This window comes from Equus przewalskii, chromosome 10 (genome assembly GCF_037783145.1).
Source record: "Equus przewalskii isolate Varuska chromosome 10, EquPr2, whole genome shotgun sequence".
Lineage (NCBI taxonomy): Eukaryota > Metazoa > Chordata > Mammalia > Perissodactyla > Equidae > Equus > Equus przewalskii.
In genome coordinates this window covers 17,318,101-17,343,286 of record NC_091840.1, presented here as the reverse complement: position 1 = coordinate 17,343,286, position 25,186 = coordinate 17,318,101, and the positions used below count along the sequence as shown (strand labels likewise).

General features: G+C 35.4%; 1 protein-coding gene across 13 annotated transcripts in view; it reads right to left on the bottom strand.

Annotated features, from left to right (window-relative positions):
* Nucleotides 1–25,186, bottom strand: part of CDC27 (cell division cycle 27) — a 67,905-nt gene that overhangs the window by 9,812 nt on the left and 32,907 nt on the right. For 5 of the 13 annotated variants that reach the window (XR_011522964.1, XM_008535007.2, XM_070560249.1 and 2 more), the window contains 12 exons: nt 23,385–23,482; nt 22,483–22,637; nt 22,167–22,378; nt 21,095–21,209; nt 18,490–18,605; nt 11,569–11,668; nt 10,404–10,611; nt 10,023–10,195; nt 7,246–7,398; nt 5,498–5,706; nt 3,168–3,285; nt 669–797 (listed from right to left, as the gene is read on the bottom strand). Coding sequence is in view for 11 of the 13 variants with exons in the window: in XM_008535007.2 (XP_008533229.1) it covers nt 669–797; nt 3,168–3,285; nt 5,498–5,706; nt 7,246–7,398; nt 10,023–10,195; nt 10,404–10,611; nt 11,569–11,668; nt 18,490–18,605; nt 21,095–21,209; nt 22,167–22,378; nt 22,483–22,637; nt 23,385–23,482 (1,786 nt within the window). In the remaining 2 variants the exon portion in view is untranslated. Of the gene's footprint in view, nt 1–668; nt 798–3,167; nt 3,286–5,497; nt 5,707–7,245; nt 7,399–10,022; nt 10,196–10,403; nt 10,612–11,568; nt 11,669–18,489; nt 18,624–21,094; nt 21,210–22,166; nt 22,379–22,482; nt 22,638–23,384; nt 23,483–25,186 lie in introns of all 13 variants that reach the window. The other 8 variants (XR_011522963.1, XM_008535004.2, XM_008535010.2 and 5 more) reach the window with 3 other exon arrangements.

Genomic DNA, 25,186 nt, shown 5'->3' with positions numbered 1-25,186 from the left:
AGATGATCATAAAAATCTCACGTCACTTTAGCCTCTTTTTCTCTTTCTCAATTTTCTTTATCTTCTTTCCTCAATACTTTTTTTCAGGCTACAGATCCATAATTCAAAAAACAGAGTGAGAGGTAAAGAAAGAAACACATCAGACTAGACGTAGTCTCCTTGATATAAGCTCTCATAACTCCCTATACTTTTCCTTTATAACTCAACATGTATTGTTTTTTGCTTATTTGCTTACTGTCTGTCTTCCCTCTGTAAGGGTACTAGATAGTAAGCTCCTCAAAGACAGGAAATGTGGTTGATTTGCTTGCTACTATATACTTAGTGCCTGACATGTAATAGGTACTCAATAAATATTTGTCGAATAACGCACACACATTCATTTGTCACCTGTTCACATATTTTGGTTGTAAGAGGACGGAAAAACTGTTTCCATATACAGAATCTTTACAAGGGATAACCACATATTCCTAAATATCCACACACCCATCCTTCCTATGAGTATTTCATGAAGAAATAAAATCATAAAAGAAAATGAAATAGCTTTTGAAAATGGGGAAAATGAACTATTTGAAATAAAAATTCAAGTATAAATAACTTTTGGTTTATTAAAAAAAGGGGCAAAACTTAAGCTAATACAGTGCCGAACACTATTAAGATATATATCTTACCTTATATTTTTCATTTGCAAATAAAACTGAGGCTCTGTGAAATTTGCATAGAGGGTTCTTGGGATCAATAACAATGGCTTTGTTTAGGGTATCCAAAGCCTTCTCAGATTTTTTCAGTGCATGCTGAACCTATAAGAAATAAAGATCCTATTAATGTTTCCTTTTGATATTTATAAAGAAAAGTGAGAACCAAATAATGTGACTCAAAACCAACATAAAGATAACAAAACTACTAGAGATAAGGTTGTATGGTTGAATTGGATGGTCCATTGGGTTAAGTGGACTTAGTAATTGATTTACCAAACTATCTCTAAAATCTCTTCCAATTCTAGTTGAAGAGAGTTAAAGATGAGAATACCGAAGTCCAGAGATGTTACATAACTTCCTCTAGGATCAGAACCTAAGTCCTCTAGCGCCCAATCCACCATTATGTAACCATAATGATAATCAAGATTCTATCTTCTGAGAGGTATTCAGTTATCTTTAAGTCTAAAAGACAAGAAAAATCTTGGTTTTCTCTTCACAAGAAAATCGCCACTGTTTAACTAGATGATACTCACATTTCAACAGTTTTATTATGGTCCTCTAAATATTAGGCTTTTCAAAATTGTCCAAAGAACACCTAGAGAATTTGGCTCTAAACCTTTACCAACCCTATTTCACTCAGAACAACTAGACTTTTACCTATTTTAGTAATTTACTTTAAAAATAATAATTCTGCTTTACAAATTTGAAAACCCTTGATCTGTAATACTGAGAAGTAAATAATTTAAATAACTTAAAATAAAAAAAAATACCCCAAGCCTCACTACTCATTCTCGTGTATGTACTCATGTTCTGCTGTGTTCCTCCTTGGACGAATTATATGTTAAAAATAAAGTGGAGTAGGGGCCGGCTGGTGGCTCAGCGGTTAAGTTCTCACGTTCCACTTTGGCAGCCTGGGGTTCGCCAGTTCAGATCCCGGGTGCAGACATGGCACCGCTTGGCCAGCCATGATGTGGTAGGTGTCCCACATATAAAGTAGAGGAAGATGGGCATGGATGTTAGCTCAGGGCCAGTCCTCCTCAGCAAATAGAGGAAGATTCACAGCAGTTAGCTCAGGGCTAATCTTCCTCAAAAAAAATAAATAAATAAAGTGGAGTAAATGTATGTGGCTGTGGAACTTTAAACAAATGTCACTAACAAGAACGTGAGAGTAGGTACTGCAAACATCTGGTAGCTAAATTCATCTAGGCAATGATCTTTGCAGAAGGTTATTACTACATGTGGCCAAATAGTCTGCCCACAGGACCGAAATCCTAACTACTAGCTCCCTAACAGAGAAAAGCATACTCTCTTATCTGACAACTCCAAATAAACCACTCAAAATTTTAAAACCATCTGTTCCACAATAACTTCAGAAGAAAGCCTATTTTAAAAAATGACCAACTTCACTAAAAGGTATCAAGAGATACTTAAGATTGATTTACTTAAGTAAAGCGATGAAAAAAATTTTAAGTACATATGCTTTCTCTATATTTTTTGCAGAGTACCTAACTATAAAAGAAAATTATAAAGAACTAGAATGCCTCCCCCAAAACGAACAGTGAAATTCCAAACTAACATAACTTCCTTGTATGCCCGTTTCCACAAAAGCCAAACTTGCTGAAAGAAAGAAAAAGGGGCAGGGGAGAGAAAGAGAGAGGAGGAGAGAGGGGTGGGAGAGCAAGAACAAGAACTTAAAAGTACCATGCTTCAGAGTAACTAACAAATCTTACCTTTTCTCCTATCAAAGTACAACCTATTATCAGATACATTTAAAAAATATAAACATAAATGTGCTCCTTATAAGAATTTTAATTAGTTCTGACACACCTATAACATTCAGAAGCTTAAACAGAGAACCATTTGTCTTGAAATATTAATTACTTAATTTAAGGAGCTAAACATTAACATGGAAAAATGATTTCGAAAATATGAAGTATCTTATGTGAGTCTTCTAACAACCCTCTGAGGTAAACAAGGTGGTATTTTTTGTCATTCATAAAACAGAAGCTCAGAGAAATTAAGTGACTTGCTCAAGGGATGAGGGGACGCCAGTGATTTCTCTTTTTGCCAAGCAAAAAGGTGATATTTTTGGCTGTAAAAGAATCCAGGATATTTTTTGAAGAATAACAACAATAGGGGCTGGCCCCGTGGCCGAGTGGTTAAGTTCATGCGCTCCGCTGCAGGCAGCCCAGTGTTTCATTGGTTCGAATCCTGGGTATGGACATGGCACTGCTCATCAAACCACGCTGAGGCAGCGTCCCACATGCCACAACTAGAAGGACCCACAACGAAGCATATACAACTATGTACCGGGGGGCTTTGGGGAGAAAAAGGAAAAAATAAAATCTTTAAAAAAAAAAAAAAGAGTAACAACAATAAACAAAAGCTCTAATTTTCATTATAGCAATTAAGCCAATAACAAACACATTTCAAAAAAGAGATTAAATGATCAATGTTTAGAAAGCTACTTACGACTCCAATGTGGCAAAGTAAAACTGAACTTTGAGGGTTGATATCCAGTGCTTTCTGGAAATGCATTTCTGCAAGGCTGAATTTTTCTTGCTTGTAATAAATCATTCCTAAACCATACCTGAAAGGATAAATAAAGTATAACTTTAGGGATGTGAACTTTCGGCTGCTAATTTAGTTCAACTAATAAAAGGATACGTATGGAACCGGACATTTTAAAAAACAAGCAGAAAAATACTGGTGGTCTTTAGGGGGCAAAAACTATTAGTCATGAAAAAAATAACCACAGTATTTTAGACAAGCCACTTTTACAAATACAAACAATAAATCAAATCAATCAAATAAAATTATGACAAAGGAGGAAAAAACAAAGTACACTGTTAAACCCACCACCATAATCTAGATTTAAGAGCTAATTTTTACTGAGTGGTTATTATACGTGTGCCAATAATTTTGTTAAACTCTTTATGTCAATTACCTCATTTAATCCTAGGAGGAGCCAAGGAGATAGGTACCATTATCATTTACATTTTCAGATAAGGAAACTGAGGCTTAGGGAAGTTGAACAACTTGCCCGAAGTTATACAGTTGTTTAAGGATTCTAACCAGATCCTTCCTTTATGATTCTAAACTCTAAACTCCTAACAATGCTGTTTCCATATTCTTTGTCCAAATGCATAGATATTTTATAGCATCACAATTACAGCATGCATATTATGTTCCACTTCCTCCTTCCCCACTTACTGTATGAAAAATATGCCTCTATAGACTGCAAAACCTATAGACTTCAAAATTATACTTTTTAAAGGCTTCAAATAGACTTCAAAATCACACAATTTTAAAGGCTATGTAATGTATATTAAGTTGATACACAGGTATTTCTCCCAAATTTTCAAAACATCAAGTGAGTATAGTGTGACTGACTTACATTAAGGAGGCCTCTCTTGACTATACCTAGATAACGACGATATGAAATAAGCACAAAATGAATAAGAAAATCTATCTGCTTTATTTGAGTGGCTTTCTTTATCATTATAATGGTGTTAGAGGTGAAGAAAAAGTATAAAAAGCTCTGTGCTAATAGTGGTGCAGGCAGGGATAACACAAGAAAGACTATCTACTTTGGAGTTGGAACAATCAATTTACTTAGTGTTTAGTTAGATACTTAAAGTTACCTAAATACCTCAATATTGAATTCTTCTCAGTAAAACCTTGCCAATCTGAATATTCCTCCCCTTCTCCAACTGAAACAATTATTTTTATAACATAATTTTTGATATGGTAAGCTTTTTAAAGAATGCAACTATTGCAATATGGCAGAACAGACCTCATACATTTAAAAAACAACATAAGTCCTCCTAAGAACTGAGTTCTTGAAATGTTACAGAGAGAACTTTCTATTTATGCGAAGAGAAGGCAGTGTTGGCAACGCTGACTGTTTAATACGTCAGCAGAAGCTAGCACCTATCAGGCCATCTTTCAGGCAATGCATCTACTTAGAAATGAGACATAACCCACTAAAAAACATATACACACAAATCAAAAAATATATTTTAGTAATGTAGTGCTTCAATAATAGAATTGATTCTATTATCAATCAGCAAATATGATAAAATTCAACTATAATGATTAACCCAAAAGATAAAAAAAAATCACGTCTGATATAAAAACTACCATAGAGTTATGTTATCAGAATTACACTTCTTGATATTGAAACTTTTAAGTTACTTGAGAAAAATACAATAAAATGTCAGCAGCAGATATAGTGCTGAAGTAGAAATAAGAACAAACTTTTCCATGTCTTCTTTGTTTGATAACAATATGAGCCAGATAGTAACTTCCTAAATAAAGACATTACTTAATAAACTGGAACACTGAGTTCTTAATAAGTTTAATAAATTAAAACCAGTACTTAATAAACCATAACACTGCCAAAAAGTACCAACTAGTGGATAGTTTTCAATGTTTATTTTCCATTATCCAATAGGTAAATTATACTATTGCTCTCCACTTTCTATCCTAATCACCATTTTAGTGTTCTAAGAAAAAGTAATAAATCAAGTAACAAAACCAACTATTTGCAAAAGTTTGGTAGAAGAAAAGGCTGAAACTGTTGAGTATGAGGATCTGATATTGTTTCATGATTAGTTAATTTAAGAGTTTGTTAAATGTGTCAATTTCACATAAAAAACATTTTGGTTAGAAGTTATCAACCAGTATGTACCATTCTTGAGTAACAGTAACCAAATTCATGACAATAGAGATAACTAACAAGAAAAATTACTATCAGCCCCATCAATAAGACATTGTCTTCGCACTTCATTAGCACTTACCATGCATTATAATGTCTAGGATTGACTCTGATAGCATTTCGAAAACAAGCCAATGCTTTGTCTAATTCTTCAGTTAACACAAACTCATGCCCTAACAGAGTATAGGCATAAGCATAATTTGGATCAACCTGGATAGCTCTCTGGAAGAATTTAATTGCAATATCATGTTCCCGTTGCAAACTGAAACAGTTCCCTGCAGCACACCAGGCCTTTAAAAAAAATGGAAACAAAAACCAAATGCACAATTAAAATTTTGTTTTAATTTTTCTAACAAAACCAAATCTCTGACTAAAATCAAGACTCAGATCACTTAGAACAGAGAGACAAAAACTGAAGAGTTTTAATAGATATGGCTGATCCTCATTATTCACGGATTCCACATTTGCGAATTTGTCTACTTGCTAAAATTTATTTATACAACCAAAATCAATACTTGGAGTGCTGGGGCTGGCCCCGTGACCAAGTGCTTAAGTTCGCATGCTCTGCTTTGTCGGCCCAGAGTTTCGCCAGTTCAAATCCTGGGCACGGATATGGCATCGTTTGTCAAGCCATGCTGAGGCGGCATCCCACATGCCACAACTAGAAGGACCCACAACTAGAAATACACAACTGTGTACCGGGAGGCTTTGGGAGAAAAAGCAAAAATAAAATCTTTAAAAGATAAAAAAAAAACAAACTTGGAGTGCTTTAGTGGTCATTGGTGGACCCAATATATGAGTTATCCAATAGGCATATTCTCAGTTGAGGTCGAAAAAGGCGACTCTCTGCCTTGTTTGAGAGGATGGAGACCATAGAGGGGCAGTGTAGTGTTGTACAAAAAGCTCCTGCTATGGGGCCAGTTGGACAGAGTTTGAATTCCAACTCTAGCACCTGTTTGTACTGCAGCCTCAGGCAAGTCTCCTTAACACTCTGAACCTCATTTTCCATTGTGTAAAACAAAGAAAACAGAATCTATCAGGATGAGTTATTTTAGGATTTAACATTATAATCTGTGTGAGAGATGTGTGTGTTATTTCCCCTAAGAGCAATGGTTCGGTATTTGCTAACTCAGTGTTCACAGAGACTACAGAACATAACTAACAGGAATAATGAAAATTGATTATTTTTAATTCTAAGTTTAAATATGTTACAAAATATTCTTGAGATGTACGGAAATACAATACTTACAGGATTGAAGCATGTAAATGAATTGTGCCTTTGTCTTAAAATGACAACTAAAATCACTATTTTACTTTAAATTAGCACGTTTGCCAATCTACATAATTTCTGCTTAATGACCTTTGATTTTGGAAACAGCAATTTTTTTCTTTTTGGTGAGGAAGATTCTCCCTGAGCTAATATCTGTGCCTGTTTTCCTCTATATTGTATGTGGGATGCCTCCATAGCATGGCTGATGAGTGGAGTAGGTCTGTGCCCAAGACCCCAACTCACGAACCTGGGCTGCCAAAGTGGAGTGCACAGAACGTTAACCACTCGGCCACAGGGCCAGCCCTCGTGACAGCAATTTTTACATATCTAAATCTTGATTAATCCTGAATGAAATATCTGCTTTGTGATTTTTTTTTTACATGTGAATCTGCACCATATATTCTAGGACCTTCTCGTCTTCTCTGAGTCCCTGCCTGTAGGGAAGTGTGTAAAAGTAAGTGTGAGTGACAATAAATGGTACTGGAATTATTTGGTTTATCTCCATTTAGTAAGGGTGATCAAAAGATAAGTATATAAACAATGTGTTTCACTTAACATACCTCTGGTGAATTTTTATCCATGTCTGTTAAGTCTTTTGAAAGAACTGAAAGAGCAACATCTTTTTGAAGATGCCAAAGTGTTGTAGAGTAGATCTCCATGCCTTCAACTCTGTAATTCTCAATCCTTCTAACCTCTGAGAATATTCTTTCAGCCTGAAATAAAAAAACTAGTAAGAGGAGAGTAAGTTGATACAATTTACAGACAGGTAGAGCACTGGGCACTGTTCTCATAGGACCTAAATGCTGCCTTTTTTTTTTAATAGTGTTTATGTGAATTAGTAATAACACAAGGTAAAACTGAGCAACCTTCCATGGTAGGTCAAATATTGATGTACTCACATTCACACTCTACCTAGTTTTTATACATAAGGCATGGTCAGAACATGCACTCTGAAAAGAAAATTTAAATTTCCACCAAAAAGAAGAATCATCTATACAAAGTTATAATTTAAAAAGGACAATTTTTTTTTTTTTTTTTGAGGAAGATTAGCCCTGAGCTAACATCTGTCACCAATCCTCCTCTTTTTCCTGAGGAAGACTGGTCCTGAGCTAACATCCGTGCCCATCTTCCTCTACTTTATAAGTGGGACGCCTGCCACAGCATGGCTTGCCGAGTGATGCCATATCGGCACCCGGGATCCGAACTGGTGAGCCCCGGTCCACCGAAGCAGAACATGCCAACTTAACCGCTGCACCACTGGGCAGGCCCCAAAAATGACAATTATTTTATTCTCAAAAAGCAAATTCCCAAGTTTTAATAATGGCTTTACAGAACAACTCTCTCAGGAAAGGTGAGAGGAGAATGACTTCTGTAGCACAAAACCTATTTTGGTAATGATTTTTATTAAGAGGTTGTGTTGAAAACTTTAGGGGAAAAATAGGTTCAGTTGGCCACCAAGCCTATGATGCTGAGCACTGAACATATCCACCAAAGTGGCACCTGCTGGGAATTGTAGTTGCTATCTAGTACTTCCCTTTTCCTTTGCAGCACTCTCCTGACTTTAGGGTCCCTCCTCAGCTATCAGGTCAAATTTTTTCCTCATGACACTCACAGCTCCCAGAACTGTGTTTCTCTCCCCCTGAAGTTTGAGGCTTTGGGTTACATAAAACCAATTAGTTCCCTAGTTTATCAGTTCAAAAAGTTCAAAATTCTGAAAGTCACGGTGAGTTTTGAATAAGTAGTATCTGGACTGTTCTTAATGAAGATGACAGAAAATATGAAAATAGCATTTCTAAAACTAGGACTTAATTCCAAGAAATGGGCATATACTGTCTAGGATTAGCTTGATGATTTCTAACTTCCCTGAATTCGTTTAAGAGTTACACAGGTAAGTTTTTCAAATAGGCATTGGTTTACAAGAAGAGAGACCCAACCACCAGCCAAATACAGGTTTTGGAAATTATTTGGTTTCAAACTTTACAGAATGTATCACTTCCTCTGAAAAGTGACTGTAGCATAGAGAAAAAGAAAAATGATAAAAAAAAGACCCTCACGAAATTAAGTTAAAACAAAGGCTTTAGTTGAATATCTGGGTCTCTGCTCTACACTTAAGTGGAAACAACAAAATTCACCTGTTTTAAAGTACCTGTGAAATAATAAATTAGAAATAATTTTGAAAAAGACTTGTTAAACACAGGTTTTACCTGTGTACCTGTAAAAGACCATAATCCAAACATGGGTCTTCCAGCAATGCATAAGGCTTTCTGTCTATAACTCTTTTCTGTCTTAGACAAAATTACACAAATATTTACCTTTGGTATTTATTCTCTACCTGGAAGAACACTTCACCCCTAGAACTTTGCATGGAGGAAGGAGTAACTTTCTATCTCCGAGGACACTTTTCAAAAAACAGCACCATACTTCACTGTCCCCCAATCTCTTTAACATCCTTCATCTTTCCTTCATATGACTTAGCTAGCTGTCCTTATACATTTATTGGTTTACAACCTGTCTCTTTTACTAGAACGCAGGCTCTACGAAGGGTAGCAATGATCTGTCTAGCTGTATCACAGTCTGGAAGAGAATCTAGGACATAACATGCACTGGAATATACACTGAATAAACAAATTGAAAGTAAATAGGGCAAAAAAAAACCTTACTATAAACTTTAAATAATTTATGTTAGAGGAACTTTACTATAATACCTAGGTTTCTTAAAGGTTTTTTTCTTTTAATGTTTAAGGGTGGAGGAGAAAATGCTTTAGAAGGATAATTGGGGAGAAAATTCAAATTGAAAATTAGAATTTTCCTTGGTTTTATGTTAATCATTCTCTCTTTTTCTGGTACGAACAGGTAACTTAAGCAATTAATGAGATTAAAATTAAAAGGATAAAAGCCTTTTGATAAGGACATTGCATCCTTGATTACATGTAATTTTCTTCATAGCATCCTCCAGTTTATAAAACATACTAAATGCCGAAAATTCATCCCAGTGAGAATTCTATATATGATAAAGAATTTTGATCATAAATATCTATTACATGATAAATATATATTTTCAGATGCACCTGAGTAGGGTATAAATATTCCACATAAGAATGTATGGATGACTTGGGTTCTCCACAAATCTATCTCAAGTAATTCCAAAGAATTTGTATTCCTCACCCCTTAACACAAGAAAGAATTGTATTTATAAATTATAAATACTGAGAAAATAAATATAAAGACATTTCATAATAAATATTGACCTTTTAGATCTAGGCTTCTTAAGCATAGGTATTTTAATCAAATTTAAATTATCTCTAGAAAGGCATATATAATTGTCTTCTATACTTACTTGCATGTACTCTGAAAGTTCAAAATAGGCCCTTCCAATTTGGCACAGTACCCAACCAGTATTGTAGTGGTGAGAAGGTAGGTGGCTCAAAATATTTATAGCTTCTTTGCAGTTGTATGAACACAAAGCTAAATAACCTTTCCCCATTTCACGAAGAAGGCTCATCAAACCTTCTAGGAGAAAAAAATATAGTAAACAAAGGAGAAAACCACAATAAAATAGTTTGTTTTTCTAGAAAGGCTAATTACAAAATAATTCGTTAAGAATTCCAACATCTATCTAGAAAAAAATGGAAAGCACCTGAATGAACATAAAGAAATTTACTTTAAAAAGACTGAATAAAATAAAATAGAGAGAAGATATTAAGCACTTAAAACAGACCTGCTGCTGCTTTCTGTAGATTAAATGCCTGGATCTGAGGTGTGATTGTGGAGATTTTCCCTTCTGAAATGATGGAAGAGTCCAATTTTGTAATTTCCAGGCTATCATTTATGTTAGGTTGAGTTATTCCTCCTTTATTAGTTTTACTCTTTGTTTTTCTGTTTGGGATTTTAGGTGGAAATTTCATTTTTAATTTTTTGCTATTCTCCTGTAAAAAGGAGGAAAATCCCACACTTGTTATACTCATATATTTTAGACTCCCCAACCCTTTCTCCAATACTAGATATAATATAAATGTACACTCTCTGATTCATATTTTTCTCAGAAGAAATTTTATAAAAACAAAGTCTTCTAAGTCATTTAATTTTAAATGCAACTATCTGAAAATAAACAGAATTAACCAGTATTTAAGATAAATCAGCATTAAGTATTGCTCTTTTCTGAAAGCGTATCACTTTCATTTATTATTTAGTAAGTGGATGCACTACCTAATTGTCTCAGAGCATTGTAACTGATAAAATCGTTGATCTGTATGTGTCCAAATTAAAGATTGTCTATAATATCTGTCAGTGGACCAAGAAAATTTACCAAAGGTATAATGAGGCCCTCTAATTGTGCACAGAAAATTTCCATTTACCCTTTCCCCAGTAATACCATCTGACATAACCATAGTATACTGTAAAATCCACAAATGGAATTAGTACAATACTATCAACTAAACTACAGGACTTATTTGGATTTCATTGTTTTTATATGTACTTTTTTTGGGGTGTGCATAGTTCTCTGAAATTTTATCACATGTACAGATTTGTGTAATCACCCACCACAATAAGAATACAGGTGTGTTCTACCACTACACAGAACACACAAAATTCCACTGTGCTGTGCTTTAGGAGTCACATCCACCCCTCTGCCCCCAGTTCTAACTTCTGGCAACTGTTGATCTGCTCTCCATCACTATAATTTTGTCATTTGAACAATGTTTTATATTTATTAAAGGACCAAGAAAATTTACAAACTTTATAGATAGTCCTACAAGTTAAAAAAAGTTAAAAAAATTTTACATACGCTCCTAATTTATTTATTAGCGATAGAGTCACTGCTAAACAGAAATTTTAGAGGTGATGCATTGAGTAAATGTGAGATATAGAAGTCTTTAAATTACCTTGGTTGTAGAGCTGTCACTAGTAAAAAGTCGTGAACTTCTTCGAGGCAGTGCATTTGGGGGGGATGTGATAGTGGGGCTCAATACCTGAGGTGTGGTGCTAAAAAAAATTACAAAAGCAGACATTTTTTTAAAAACTCAGTTTATGAACATTAACTGTTTCAATTCAGGTATATTAAAAAATATGGATTCATCATGTTTGCACTCTAAAGTTGATGACTTTGGTGAGCTCTCTTCTCATCCCTCTATGAAAACTCAGGATTTAAAAACTATTTGTGTTACCATAAAATGATAAAGATTACAAGACCAATTTTCACTCTATCTGAAATTGCTAATTTGAACTTAAAACAACCCACACAAAATTCTGTGTCAATAAATGGTAAACACATCTATAAACTATCTCTAGCCCTCATGTGCAACTATACCAAGTTAGAGAAAAAGGAAAAGATACTTGGACGTAGTCTAAATGCGCAATATTTGCTGACAAATAAATACCACTAGTACAACGGATATTTGAGAAGTTATTTACCTGTAAATTCAAACAGCTACATCAAGGTTTATTCTGTTTAGAGCAAGAGTCTAATAATTCCTTGCATACATTTTTTACTTTAAAGGAAAACTCTAAGATACAAGAATTCCATTTTTAGAAAGCAAGCAAACTTAAACCTAAAATTATTTAATTGAGAATGGCTATGGACTAAAACGGTTTACAGTTTCTACACTTCATGGGAAATCCTACTGGTTACCTAAGTTTGGGTCAAAGAGGCTTCTGAGAATAAAAGAGATGCTGACCAGTGAGTCAAGAATGCCCCAGCTGTGCTTAATCCTTTCAAAGGACAGAATCTCAATGTAGGGATTTCAACAAGTGTGGTCATTTGGATTGACCAATTAATTTTTTATAATTTTTTTTAGAGCAGTTTAAAGTTCACAGCAAAATTGAGGAGAAAGTACACAGATTTCCCATATACTCTCGGCCCTGACACATGCATAACCTCCCCCATTATCAACATCCCCTACCAGAGTGGTACATTCGTTATAGTCGACGAACCTACATTGACACCTCATAACCATTCGAAGTCTGTAGTTTGCCTTAGAGTTCACTCTTGGTTTTGTACATTCTGTGGGTTTGGACAAATGTATAACGGCATGTATCCATTATTACGCTATCATACACAATATTTTCACTGCCCTAAAAATCCGCTGTGCGCTATTCATCCCCTCTTCCCTCCGACTCCTGGCAACCACTGATCTTTTTACTGTCTCTACAGTTTTGCCTTTTCCAGAGATAAATTCTTTTTCTTTTTGCTTTTTCTCCCCAAATCCCCACAGTACACAGTTGTATATTCTAGTTGTGGGTCCCTCTAGCTATGGCATGTAGGACACCCCCTCAGCATGGCCCGACGAGCGGTGCCATGTCTGCACCCAGGATCCGAACTGGTGAAACCCTGGGCCACCCAAGTGGAGCGCGTGAACTTAACCACTCGGCCACTTGGGACCGGCCCCAAGACAAATTCATTTTTAAAGGTACAATATCCTTTATTTGGTAGGAACAACTACGGGTCATTTATACTACAAATGTAAATTATATTTAGTCAATAAGATTAGCTAATTATAGAAGAGTTTTGCCTGAGAAGTGAAAGGGGATAATTTCATAGCATGGAGCAGTTTATAGGGAGGACAGGACTGAGAAAGATGCTGAGATTGTTTTAAGTAGACAAAATGCTGCATGAGGGTAACATAAATCTTGTGGGGATAGAAGTGAAAAAAAACAATAAAAGGTTCTCGGTTTGGGAGATTAAAGACGACAAACTCTCCCTATATGAAATCTATATTTTCACGAGCATTCTGTTAGCTCCAAAGGGCTGTTTCACAAAAAACAAAGAAAAAGCCCAAAATCTGACAAGCACCAAAAAAATGAAGCAGGATACTGAATGAGTTTGAAACATTGGTTATATTGTATTAAATAGACATATCCATATATATGTGTGTATGTGTATATATCCTTATAACTTATATCTGTTTAATTAGGAGTACGACAATGAAAGGAGAGTGCTTCAGAAGCAGATTGTTGAGATTTGAAATCAGGTTCTATCACTTACTACCTCTGTGATTATGTGCCAGTTATATTAAACACTTTTATTTTTTTTTGAGGAAGATTAGCCCTGAGCTAACATTGGCTGCCAATCCTCCTCTTTTTGCTGAGGAAGACTGGCCCTGAGCTAACATCTGTGCCCATCTTTCTCTACTTTACATGTGGGACACCTGCCACAGCATGGGTTGATAAGTGGTGCACAGGTCTGTGCCCAGGATCCAAATCAGCAAACCCCGGGCTGCCAAAGCAGAGTGTAAGACTTACTCGCTCCACCACAGGGCTGGCCCTTACTGAACACTTTTTAAGAAAGTTTTGTAAACAGTATCATTTTATGGTTTTTAAATAAAATATGAAATGTCCTAATAATTATAAGAGAACGCCTTGGAAAGATTACAGAAATGATTTTTAGAGGCTAACATATGTGGAGAAAATGATGACGCACAAACTTTCTTGGGTGATTTAGGTAAGAGAAATATGCTATTCTAATCATCTCTGAAAAACAACTTTCTAAATAAAAGAACAAACTTCTGCTGCCAATTATGATGGAATAACATGAAGCAGATTTACTCTCCCATCTTAAACAACTATAACACAGAACAAAAGATATGAAACAGTATTTTCCAGACACTGGACAGCAGGCAGCTCAAGCCTGAGGAGAGCTCTAAGGGCGCAGTGCAGGGAAGGGGACACAAACAGAGCTCAGTGGTCTCCTTGTGCTGAGAAGAAAATGTTGAGAATTCAGGGAAGCGAAGGTAGCTAGAGTCTGCAGGTCAGAGTACTGGAAAGGAGAGAGCTCCAAAGATCCGCAGGAATCCTCCTAGTTGAAAATTTATCAGTGCAGGTGCTTGAGCATTGTATAATAAAGAATTTGTCTGGTCTTTGTCCCAGGTTCTTGGGAGAGAGCTTCTAAATCCTCAGAATTTGCCAAGTGATAGGAGTGTCTTTGTTATTCATAGTGGGCCCCTGGCATCACACTTGAGTTTACGTTCACGAAGTGATGGATGGTGGGTCAGGATTGGGGGCTGGGCATGCTGGAAAGATCAATTACGGTATTAGAGGGTTGGGACTCTGAACTAGGTGATACCAGCCTGACCTCCTCCAGGAAGTAAAGGGTGGTTGGAGACTGAGTTCAATCATGTGGCCACTGATGCAATTTATCATGCCTACATAATGAAACCCCAATAAAAACTCAACATCAAGGCTAGGTTGAACTTCCTGGTTGGTGAACACATGGATGTAGAGGCAGGTGACACATCTTGATTCCACAGGGAGAGGACAGAGAAGCTCTGTGTTCAGGAGCTTCCCAGACCTCACCCTACAAGTCTCATTTGTCTGGTCCTGCTTTGAGTCCTTTAAAATAAAACTTTAATTGTAAGTATAGCACTTTCCTAGATTCTGTGGGTTGTTCTAGCAAATTATTAAACCTGAGGGGGTAGTGGGAACCCTCAAATTTGTAGGGAGTTGGTCAGAAGTACAGGTGGGCTGAGGAACCCCTGAACTTACAATTGGCAAATCAACAAGACTTGACGACGGTCTTGGTGAGACTGTGGCTTTAGCCTTCAGAGTCTATGGTAAGTCTGGGTAGTTAGCATCAGAACTGCATTACAGCATTGTAGTAAGAAAACTACCCAAATCTGGGAAAAGAACTACTGGAAAGGAGCACACAGAACAACTCTTGGAGCTCACCATGAGCTGAGAATAGCTCACATTTTCAATAGCCAGAGTGAAAAAACCTTGGCCTAAACAGGCCATTGAGTAGAGTCTCAAAGGGTACTGCTTCAATAGCGGGGCAAAATTATTCCAGACTAAAGGCTGCTCTTCTCCCACCAAACAAAACTGAAAAAGTAAGACCTGAAAGGATCAAACTGTTAACAAGTAACTGCATCCCAGATCAAAACTTAAAAATACTTAAAAGAATACAAAAAAGTCCAGCACTCAACAATGTAAAATTTCCAGTAACTGGCATCCCATCAGAAAAATACTAGGCATACGAAGAAGCTGGAAAATATACCCTATACTGAAGAGAAAAACCAATCAATAAAAAACAGACCCAGAAATGACAGTAAGATTTAGTAGAAAAGATCATTAAAAGAGCTATTATAAATAGATTCCATATGTTCAAAAAGGTAGAAGAAAGTATGGGTATGTTAAGGAGAGAACCAAATCAAACTTCTAGAGATGAAAAATAGAATGTCTGAGATAAAAAAAAATATACTGGATGGGACTAACAGCAGATTAGACAATGCAGAAGAAAAGATTAGTCAACTTGAAGACACAGCAATAAACAGTATCCAAAATGAAACAGAGAGAGGAAAAAGACTGGAAACAAAAATAAAGAGAATATTAGTGAATTGTGGGACAACTTTAAACAGTCTAATATACATGTACTTGGATTCCAAGAAGGAGAGAAAAAAAGCACATGACAAAAAAATATTTGAAGAAATAATGGCCATAAATTAGTTAAATTTGATGAAAACTATAAACTCACAGATCCAAGAAGCTCAATGAATTTGAAGGCCAAGAAAGAAGAAAACTACACTAGAGCACCTCATAATCAAATGGCTTAAAATCAGTGATAAATCTTGAAATAGAGAGAAGAGAGAGATTCCATATAGAGGAACAAAAATGAGAATGATGGCAGACTTCTTGTCAGAAATAATAAACATCAGAAGACAGGAAAGCAACATCTTTAAAGAAAAAAACTGTTAACTAGAATTCTATATCCAGTGAAAATATCTTTCAAAAACAAAAACAAAGCTGAAATAAAAACTTTCTTCTGACATACAAAAGCTGACAGAAATTCATTACCAGCAGACTTGGACTACAAGAAATGTTAAAAGAAATCCTTCAAGATGAAGGAAAAGGAAACCAAATTGAAATGTAGATCTATAGAAAGAAATAAAGAACACCAAAAATAGTAAATATGTGTGTAAGCATAAAATCAACTTCCTTTTCTGATTTTAAAAAATCTCTACAAGAGTCAACTATTTAACGCAGAAACTATAATGATGGACTATGGGTTTATAACACATAGAAGTAAAATACATGACAACAATAGCATAAAGACTGGGAGAGGAGCATGAAAGTATATAGTTCTAAGGTTTTACACTATACGTGACGTGGTATGATATTATTTGGAGGTAGACTTTGATAAATTAAAATGTATACTATGAACCCTAACACAACTTTAAAAAGACCAAATAAAGAGTAATTGTTAATAAGGTAATGTTATAGGGTGAACTGTCTGTCTCCCAAAAAGATAGCTTGAAGCCCTAACTCCCCAGTACCTATGAATGGGACCTTATTTGGAAATAGGGTCTTTGTAGATGTAATCAAGTTAAGATGAGGTCATTAGGGTAGGCCCTAATTCAATATGACTGATGTCTTTATTAGAGGAAGAAAATCTGGGTACAGAGACACACAGAGAAGATGACCGTGTGGAGATGGAGGCAGATACTGACTTATGCTACCACAAACTAAGGAATGCCTGGGGCCACCAGAAGCTGGAACAGAAAAGGAAGGATCCTTCCCTAGAGGCTTCAGAGGGAGTACAGCCCTGTCAATACCTTGATTTTTGGATTATAGCTTTTAGAACTGTGACTGAATAAACTTCTGTTGTTTTAAACCATCCAGGTTGTGGTACTTTGTTAACAGCAGATGTAGGAAACTAATACAGGCAATAAAGGAGATAAAATGGAATCAATAATACAAAGAACACAAAATTATTAATAGTTGATGCTTATTACAGTTAGTGTATTTGTTTTAAGTGAATATAAACATAATTCAGTAAATTATGTTTATATTTTCTTTAGGATTAGCATATACTCAGTCTACACAATGTTGCTCTGCAGGACTTGGGCTCCTTCTCATAACTGAGTCCTCCAAGCAATCACTGTCACCTGTCTGTGAGCTGGCACTCATGTTGAGATTTACCATCTTGGCATTTTAGAAATATTGAGGCCTTTTATATAGTCAAGGTATATGCACATGTGTCCGGTGGTTTTTTTTTTTTTTTTTGGTGAGGAAGATTGGCCCTGAGCTAACATCTGTGGCCAATCTTCTTCTTTTTGCTTGAGGAAGACTACTGCTGAGCCAACATTTGTGCCAATCTTCCTCTATTTTATGTGGGATGCTGCCACAGCATATCTTGACAAGTAGTGCTAGGTCTGTGTCCCTGATTTGCACCTGTGAATCCCAGGTCACCAAGGCTGAGTGTGCAAACTTGACCACTACGCCACCAGACTGGCTCCCATCTGTGTCTGTTTTAAGATTTATGGTACATGTTCACGATTTTAGAAGGAGACAAAGTTGTATCTTTCTTTAAAAATATTAGCCATAATTTATTTTGAGTCCTTGAACAGGAAAAGAAATCCTATTTAACATCATTTCATTTCTGTGTGGGAACAGTTTCATTATTTGAAGATTTATTAGAAGATTAATTTTACAATGTGTTTATAGAAATGCATAACAGGGGAGGGGGAGAGTGAAATCTACGTGGTACGTGACCAATGGAGAAGATCACGTAAATAAGAAGAAAATTATTTTGGAGGAGTGTTCAGACTATCTAGTTTAAACAAATTCATGAGGCAATTAGAGTAAACTAAAAAGATATTTTAGCTAACTCTTGTCTTAACTGCATTCAACACTCAACTAAAAATAACACTAGTCTTTTCAGTAAGTGAGAAATTTCAAATTTGACATATTCAAAATTTATAAGAGTCATTCTAGAATTCTTGGGAGAATCAAAATCTGCCTAAAGTGAAGAAGTATAATCATGTTCTATACAAGAAAAGCTGAACAACATAAAATAATAACAGCATAATACATACCTTGTTTGTGGGCCAGAACTTTGTGTCTGTGCAACAAGAATTGGAGTTACCTCTCGACTATTTCCACTCTGTGAGAAGACAGACTTTGTTCCAGTTTGGCCGATTCTGGCAACAGACTGTAAAACACAAAAAGTCTAAGGTTTGTGAATTATAAATTGCACTGTGAATGAAAAAAGACACCATAATGCTCCCATCTACTTTTTCCCAATGCAAGATTTCATAATATATAGTGTCATCTGAAAACACAAACTATTAATATCATTATTAATGTTAATTATCGTTATATCAGAATGAACATCAGTCCATTTCCTCATTTTAACCTCAGTATTTTTATCGTCATACTATCCTTGCATCTTTCACTTTAGTTTCCAAGGAAAGGTTCAAAATTCCTGGAAGCCATTTATTACATACTTTTTCCAATTGGGGCTAAGTGCTAAAGAATTTTAAGACAGCTACAACTCTCAGGATTTACAATCTAACTTAGTACACATAAAAAAGTAATAATACAATAAGATTTTTATATCCTTTCTTTGACACTTAGTAAAAACAGTTCCATAGCAGTTCAGAGGAGTAGATTGAAAAGAAAGGTCATCTGTTTATTTTCTAAATTCTAAGGATATTGCACACAGAATTAATATTTCTTTTTGGTGTGTTCAATCCTTCATTAACTGCTCTCTGCTTCCTTGGAGTGGGAAAAAAAAATCTTTGCTTGCCCCTTCTGTCTTCTCTAATTTATTACCTTATTTCTATTCATCTTCATCACTTGGTTTCTTTACAATATGATCTATGACTATTGTATCAGTGGATACTTTTTAGTTTTTAACCACCAGATAATTTTCTTCAAAACTTACTGTTTCTTTGATAGCCACTGTACATAATTCTCAAACTGCACATTACCAATAATCACTAATAATCACTTTTTTACCAGATATTAAAGCCTTATATTGGCCTTTCCTGCATTCAACATCACTGATCATCCCCTCCCTTTTGAAACTTTGCATAATTTGATTATTTGCCCTACTACTTCACTTGCCGGTCCCTCTTCCTTCCACTGTTTTAAATTAAGTATATTCTGTTCCTTAGCTACATTCTCTTTCCCTAGGAGAGCCTGGCCATTTTAACAGCTTTAATTATTATTTCTACTATCAGGCCGCATCCTTTTTTCTATGACTAACTACCCACTAAATACTTTCACCTAATCTACCACACCTCAAAATAAAACTTCATAATCCCTCTTCCCCCTCCTTCCCCAAACCAGGACCTCTACATTCACCCAAGGGATAAAACTTAAAAGCAATTCTGGCCCTTCCTTATTTGACAAATAACTATGTACTGCACTCACCACTTGGTTTGATATTTTTAGTTGATACTGCATAGAGACCTACAAGGATAGCTTTTCTAGGAATGTCTTGTAACAGGCTCAGAAGAGAACAGAGGCAGGAGAGAACGAGACAGCAGGTGGCTTTTATTATTTGGGCACTGAAATCATGTACCTATTCACTGTCTAACTTGCCCTTGATTGCTATGGTTTGCCTGGTTTTGACCTACTTCACCTGGCACACTAACTATCATTCTACTACGTCTTCTCATAACTGTAATAAACTAATTTCTACAATTATATTTCACTCTTATAACAACACTCTTATAACAACAGCAGGTAGTTGCCAACATCTAAAAATCAGATTTAAAATAATCCACACATTAACTACTTTGCAGTTTGCTTTTTACCACTCTTGGAGCTCCTATTAGCACTTGTCAAGGAGCTATTATAGAAAACACATTTGCAGGCTCTAAGGAAGTTCAGGAATAAAAGAGTAAAAAAACAAGAAACATGTCTCGAGGAAGGTAAAGAGACTATATCAGCCACTCACATACTAGTATGACTTATTTAGCTTCCATTTCTTAAACATCTATTAAGTATGGCAATAGGCATTTTACATATATAACCTAATTTAATTCTCACAGAAGATATCCTGCACCACGGATGTTTTTTAAACAAATGGTACTTTGGCTGTACTGCCATAGACCTACATAAAAGAACAGTATAAAAAGAGTCTCAAAACTTGTTGCAGTATTCACTGTAAGGATGCTGTCAAATATTTTTCATTTTATTACACATTTACTATAAATTTACTACAAATCTATGAGGATCTACCATAAAAACTTTACTATCAGAAATAGCTGGCTTTATGAAAGTCAATTTTTTTTCCGGGTGATACTAGTACAATTAAAAAACAAACACAGGGGTGGGGACAAGTAAAACTATAACAGATATAATTTGTTATTTATATTCAGAGTAATAGAACAATCTTAACTTTGTTAAGGAAATTAAAAGTAAAAATCTGAATATGTTTGTTTAGCTATATGCTGAACTAAACTATACCAGTGAGTTATAATCCCATACGGCCAAAAAAGCAATCAGCTTTGTGTCTCCTACTATAACCAGGAGACTATGACAACGATGACCTTCTTTTACACTTAGATCAACAATTCTTAGGCCACAATTAAACAAAGTTAGATTCTCTCTGAAATTGCCTTTAACAGATTGGAATTTTAAATGAATTTCTTTCAACAATACCAGAACTGTATTTTACATGGAAAATACCTTTTTTGAAGGGGCTCCGGTGGATGGCACGTCAATTACAGAAGATGTATTAGTGTAGTTTTGTAAATAGGATCCATCTCCAGGACTTGGTGTTTCTAATGGCAAAATCCCAAAACTGAGAAGAGGTTGAAATCAAGGTGTCAAAAAGTCATCAAGGCATATATAAAGCAGCAGTATACTTAAATTAGAAGGTCTAAAAGGAAGAGAATGGCAAATCAGTCTTGGGGGCAGTGACGATCTGAGGGGCAGATTAAAAATAAGCTGTGAATGCAGACTATTCCACCCACCATAACTAAAAAAAACAAAACAAATAAGGAATTAAATTGAGCAGCAACTACCCATCTCAGGAGATTTATTAGAAATAAAGAAGAGTGGCTAAGATCCAAAAACCTAAAATCCAAATGATCAAATTACTTCAAATTCTTGGAATTTATGAGATTTAGACACTATTACAGAGAAAACGTCTCTCCATCTGTGGATTCAATGAGTTGCTGTAATCTCATGGTCAGGCTATTTGAGTAGCTCCCCGTCCCCGGGACCCAACGTATGGAGTCTGTTCTAGCATATAATTTGTTATTGTGATGCTTTCGGATATGTATCCTCTGGGCTGGGTTCCTGGATCTAAATATACATCTACATCTAATAATTTTGAGAAAATGTTTCATATTGATAGGTGTCAATCCTTCCTTCGTGTTTAACAATAACCATTGCTGTCACTGATTCTATCACAAGCATTCCAACAGTTCAAGAGGTTCACTGCTACTCAATGAAGCACAGTGGTAAAGACAGTATCTTTTAATGCATCTTCTAATACACTAGCTGAATAAGGCATATTTAAGAGTTTTAAAATTTTCTCTCACATTTAAATATTAAGTTTTTATCACAGGTACTGTATTTCTTTTACTTCGTTTTCTGAAAACAGAATAGGTCCATTACTGACTTAGTAAATGCCTCTATTTCCATAATGATTTAGAAGTTGCTGTTCATATTAATTTATATTACTAATAATATGAATTATTATAAGATTATTTAATATTATAGCACATTTTAAAGCATCTTTTGTTTGTCTTACCTTGGGGTTAATGGGCTAAGAGCAGCTGGTCCTCCTAATAAGCTTCGACCAGTTTTTGGTTTATTTTGAACCTGTTTAGATAATATGGAAGTTCCTGTTCCAAGAGGAACAGTATCTGGTGAAATTACAGCTGAATCAATATAAGACACTGAGGAATCCGTATTCAAGGAGTACTTTGAATTGGAAGATTCTAAATTCAGTCTGTTTAATTCCTGAAACAGAAAATTTCTACCATGTCATTTATGATACATTATTTAGGTTCAGATCATTCTTTTTCATTTTCATAATATTTTGAACACTAGCATATGATACTTACAATTGTATCCTGGGGTGTTTCTGTAAGAACTGTCTCAGGCTGTCTGTGAGATAAATTATGATTAGATACTAGCGTTGTGCAAGAGTTGGGCAGACAGTTGCTAAAGTTCTGTAAAGATGTTAATTTAAATGTTTGGTCAGGATCTGGCTTTTCACCTGTGAAGGAAAAAAATAAATGTTTGAGTCTGAGGAAACGAGGGTTAATTTTTTTTCAAGTACACATAATCAGCGGAAATAAGGCCTCATCCAGAATTTTAAAGTTCTCCTGTCTGTTTCAGCTACTCAAATTAACCTCCTTAAAGCCCATCCATCAATTTACTGTACAAGTTAACCCCTCAGACAAGGCTGTAAATTTAGGAACTAAACTGCAATGACACAGATTTAAATATAATAAATCACAGGGAAATGTAGATTTCTGTGTTTGTTTTATAGCAGAAAGCAACTAGATCTCATTTTGCTCAAGGTAAGGAGTGAGAGTGGAAAGTCAAAACCCCCTAGATACTACAGTGAAGTTTTAAGTACTTCCATGTATAGAGACACAACATTTTAAAAGATCCTTCATGCATCCTAGAGCATATATATGGAGACACTCTCTCCCCATATTCTCCTGGTCTTTTACATCACAGCTTCTGCTCCAGGCATTCTATTAACTTCTTATCCAGGAAACTATTTTGGCTAGTGATATACTCACAATACAACTCATTCTAGGGGACACAAGAAAGGCCACATTATTCCTGAAACATGATTCTACCTTATTTCTTGCTCTCAATTTTAACAGCCCTCAGCTTTGAAAAATATTTTTCTTGTCGATAGATAATTTGTATCACTCTCCAAAAATTAAGCAGGGGGGAAAAAAGAAGAGCAAATTGGGGAACCCTCGGCCAGCCACCCCTATAAACCTACCTATTTCACATAATGATTCAAAGGGGGACCAGAGGAAAGGATTTAAACTAAGGCTCTTTTGGTAACATTCTGATCCTTTGGCAAGCCGATCTGTCTTGCTGTAAAGACAAACAAACAGATTAGACAAGCTACAAAACCCGAAACATTTACTATAGAGAAATTTTTGGTATAGAACATTAGGTCAATCTCATATAAGTTCTGAGAGTACTCTTCTTGATAATTTCCTAAATTACCAAATTCCTCGTCTTACCATCTCCCAGTCTCTAATATTTAGGGCAGTTCAAGTCCAAAGTCAGATGAAAGCAAACAGAACACAAATTGAAAGGAACGCTAACAAAATAAACAAACTATCATTGCCTTCTTAAATATTACAATTACTTTTAATTTCCCCTCAGATACCAGAATTACTGAAGGAGATGTGGAAAACACCCAAATGTTTCAGCCTTATTCTTAATTTTTAATATAATATCCCGGTGGTAATTTCAAAAGTGACTTAAATGCTTTAAATACAGCATATTTAAATGATCAGATTTTCTAACAAAGTAGAGGTGGTAGCTCTTAATGAAAAGGAAAATTTATGCTTCTTTCTAAATCAGGGTATAAAGGCTTACATTGAGAAAGTAGACAAGATCTCTGGGACCATACATACTTGAAACAATACGTAGATTATTAGAACAGCATTGTTGCCTCCCTAGCTTTTAAATAGGAGGGAGGATGGGGTAGGGGGTTAGTGAGACTCATTCGAGCTTTCAGGTAAAAAATACTAATCACCTGCTCTGAGGTTGAAATTCTTCATTATCTAATGGAAAAAATTAAGATATAGCAATTCTTCCAAAATTCTAAGGTTTTATAAAGGACCAGAGGCATCTAACCAAGATTTTCAAAAGAACTCTCAAATGAAACTATCAGCGAAAACACATAATTTGTTTATGTGCTGTCAGTCTAATCTCAGAGAAGTGTGAAGAAGACTCTCTTGGGGAAATAGATATTAGTTTGCTTTACTTTCAGATTTTGCAAGTGAGTAGAAACTAGAATAAATGATGTAATAAAGAAAAGAAAATATCACCAGTTGAAGGATATCTAGCTTCCCAGTTACCTAATTTGAGCCAGTAAACACATGGACAAAGAGGGAAGCAGGAGTGGGAGGCAGACTTTCAGAAAATGTAAATAAATTTTATCAAACTAAGATTGTTTAGAAGAAATCTCTTAAAGGAAAAACTGTCACAAAAATGATATAATCATTTACCATTTAAAACAAAATATAGGAAACAAAGACAAAACATAAGAAGAACATTTTCTGAAAGTAATAGGAGTGGAAAGCGGCAAATCAATGCTTGGGAATTTTATCATAAGCACAGGAAAAGGAAAATACAGTGAAACCTCAATGTTTGAGGATTGCCATAAGCTTCCAACAGTTCTTATTGCTTCCCACCTAAACTGAGTCATGTTATACAGTCTCCTCATTTCTTAAAAAACTGACTATGGTTTGCCTACTTATCTTTCATGTGTGTTCTCTTGAAATTGATTATAAGAATTCTTTTTTTTAAAAAAAATTTTATTTTTTCCCTTTTTCTCCCCAACGCACCCCGGTATATAGTTGTATATTCTTCGTTGTGGGTCCTTCTAGTTGTGACATGTGGGACACTGCCTCAGCGTGGTTTGATGAGCAGTGCCATGTCCGCGCCCAGGATTCGAACCAACGAAACACTGGGCTGCCTGCAGTGGAACGTGCAAACTTAACCAGTCGGCCACGGGGCCAGCCCCTGATTATAAGATTTCCGATGACAGAAAATTAGATCTTT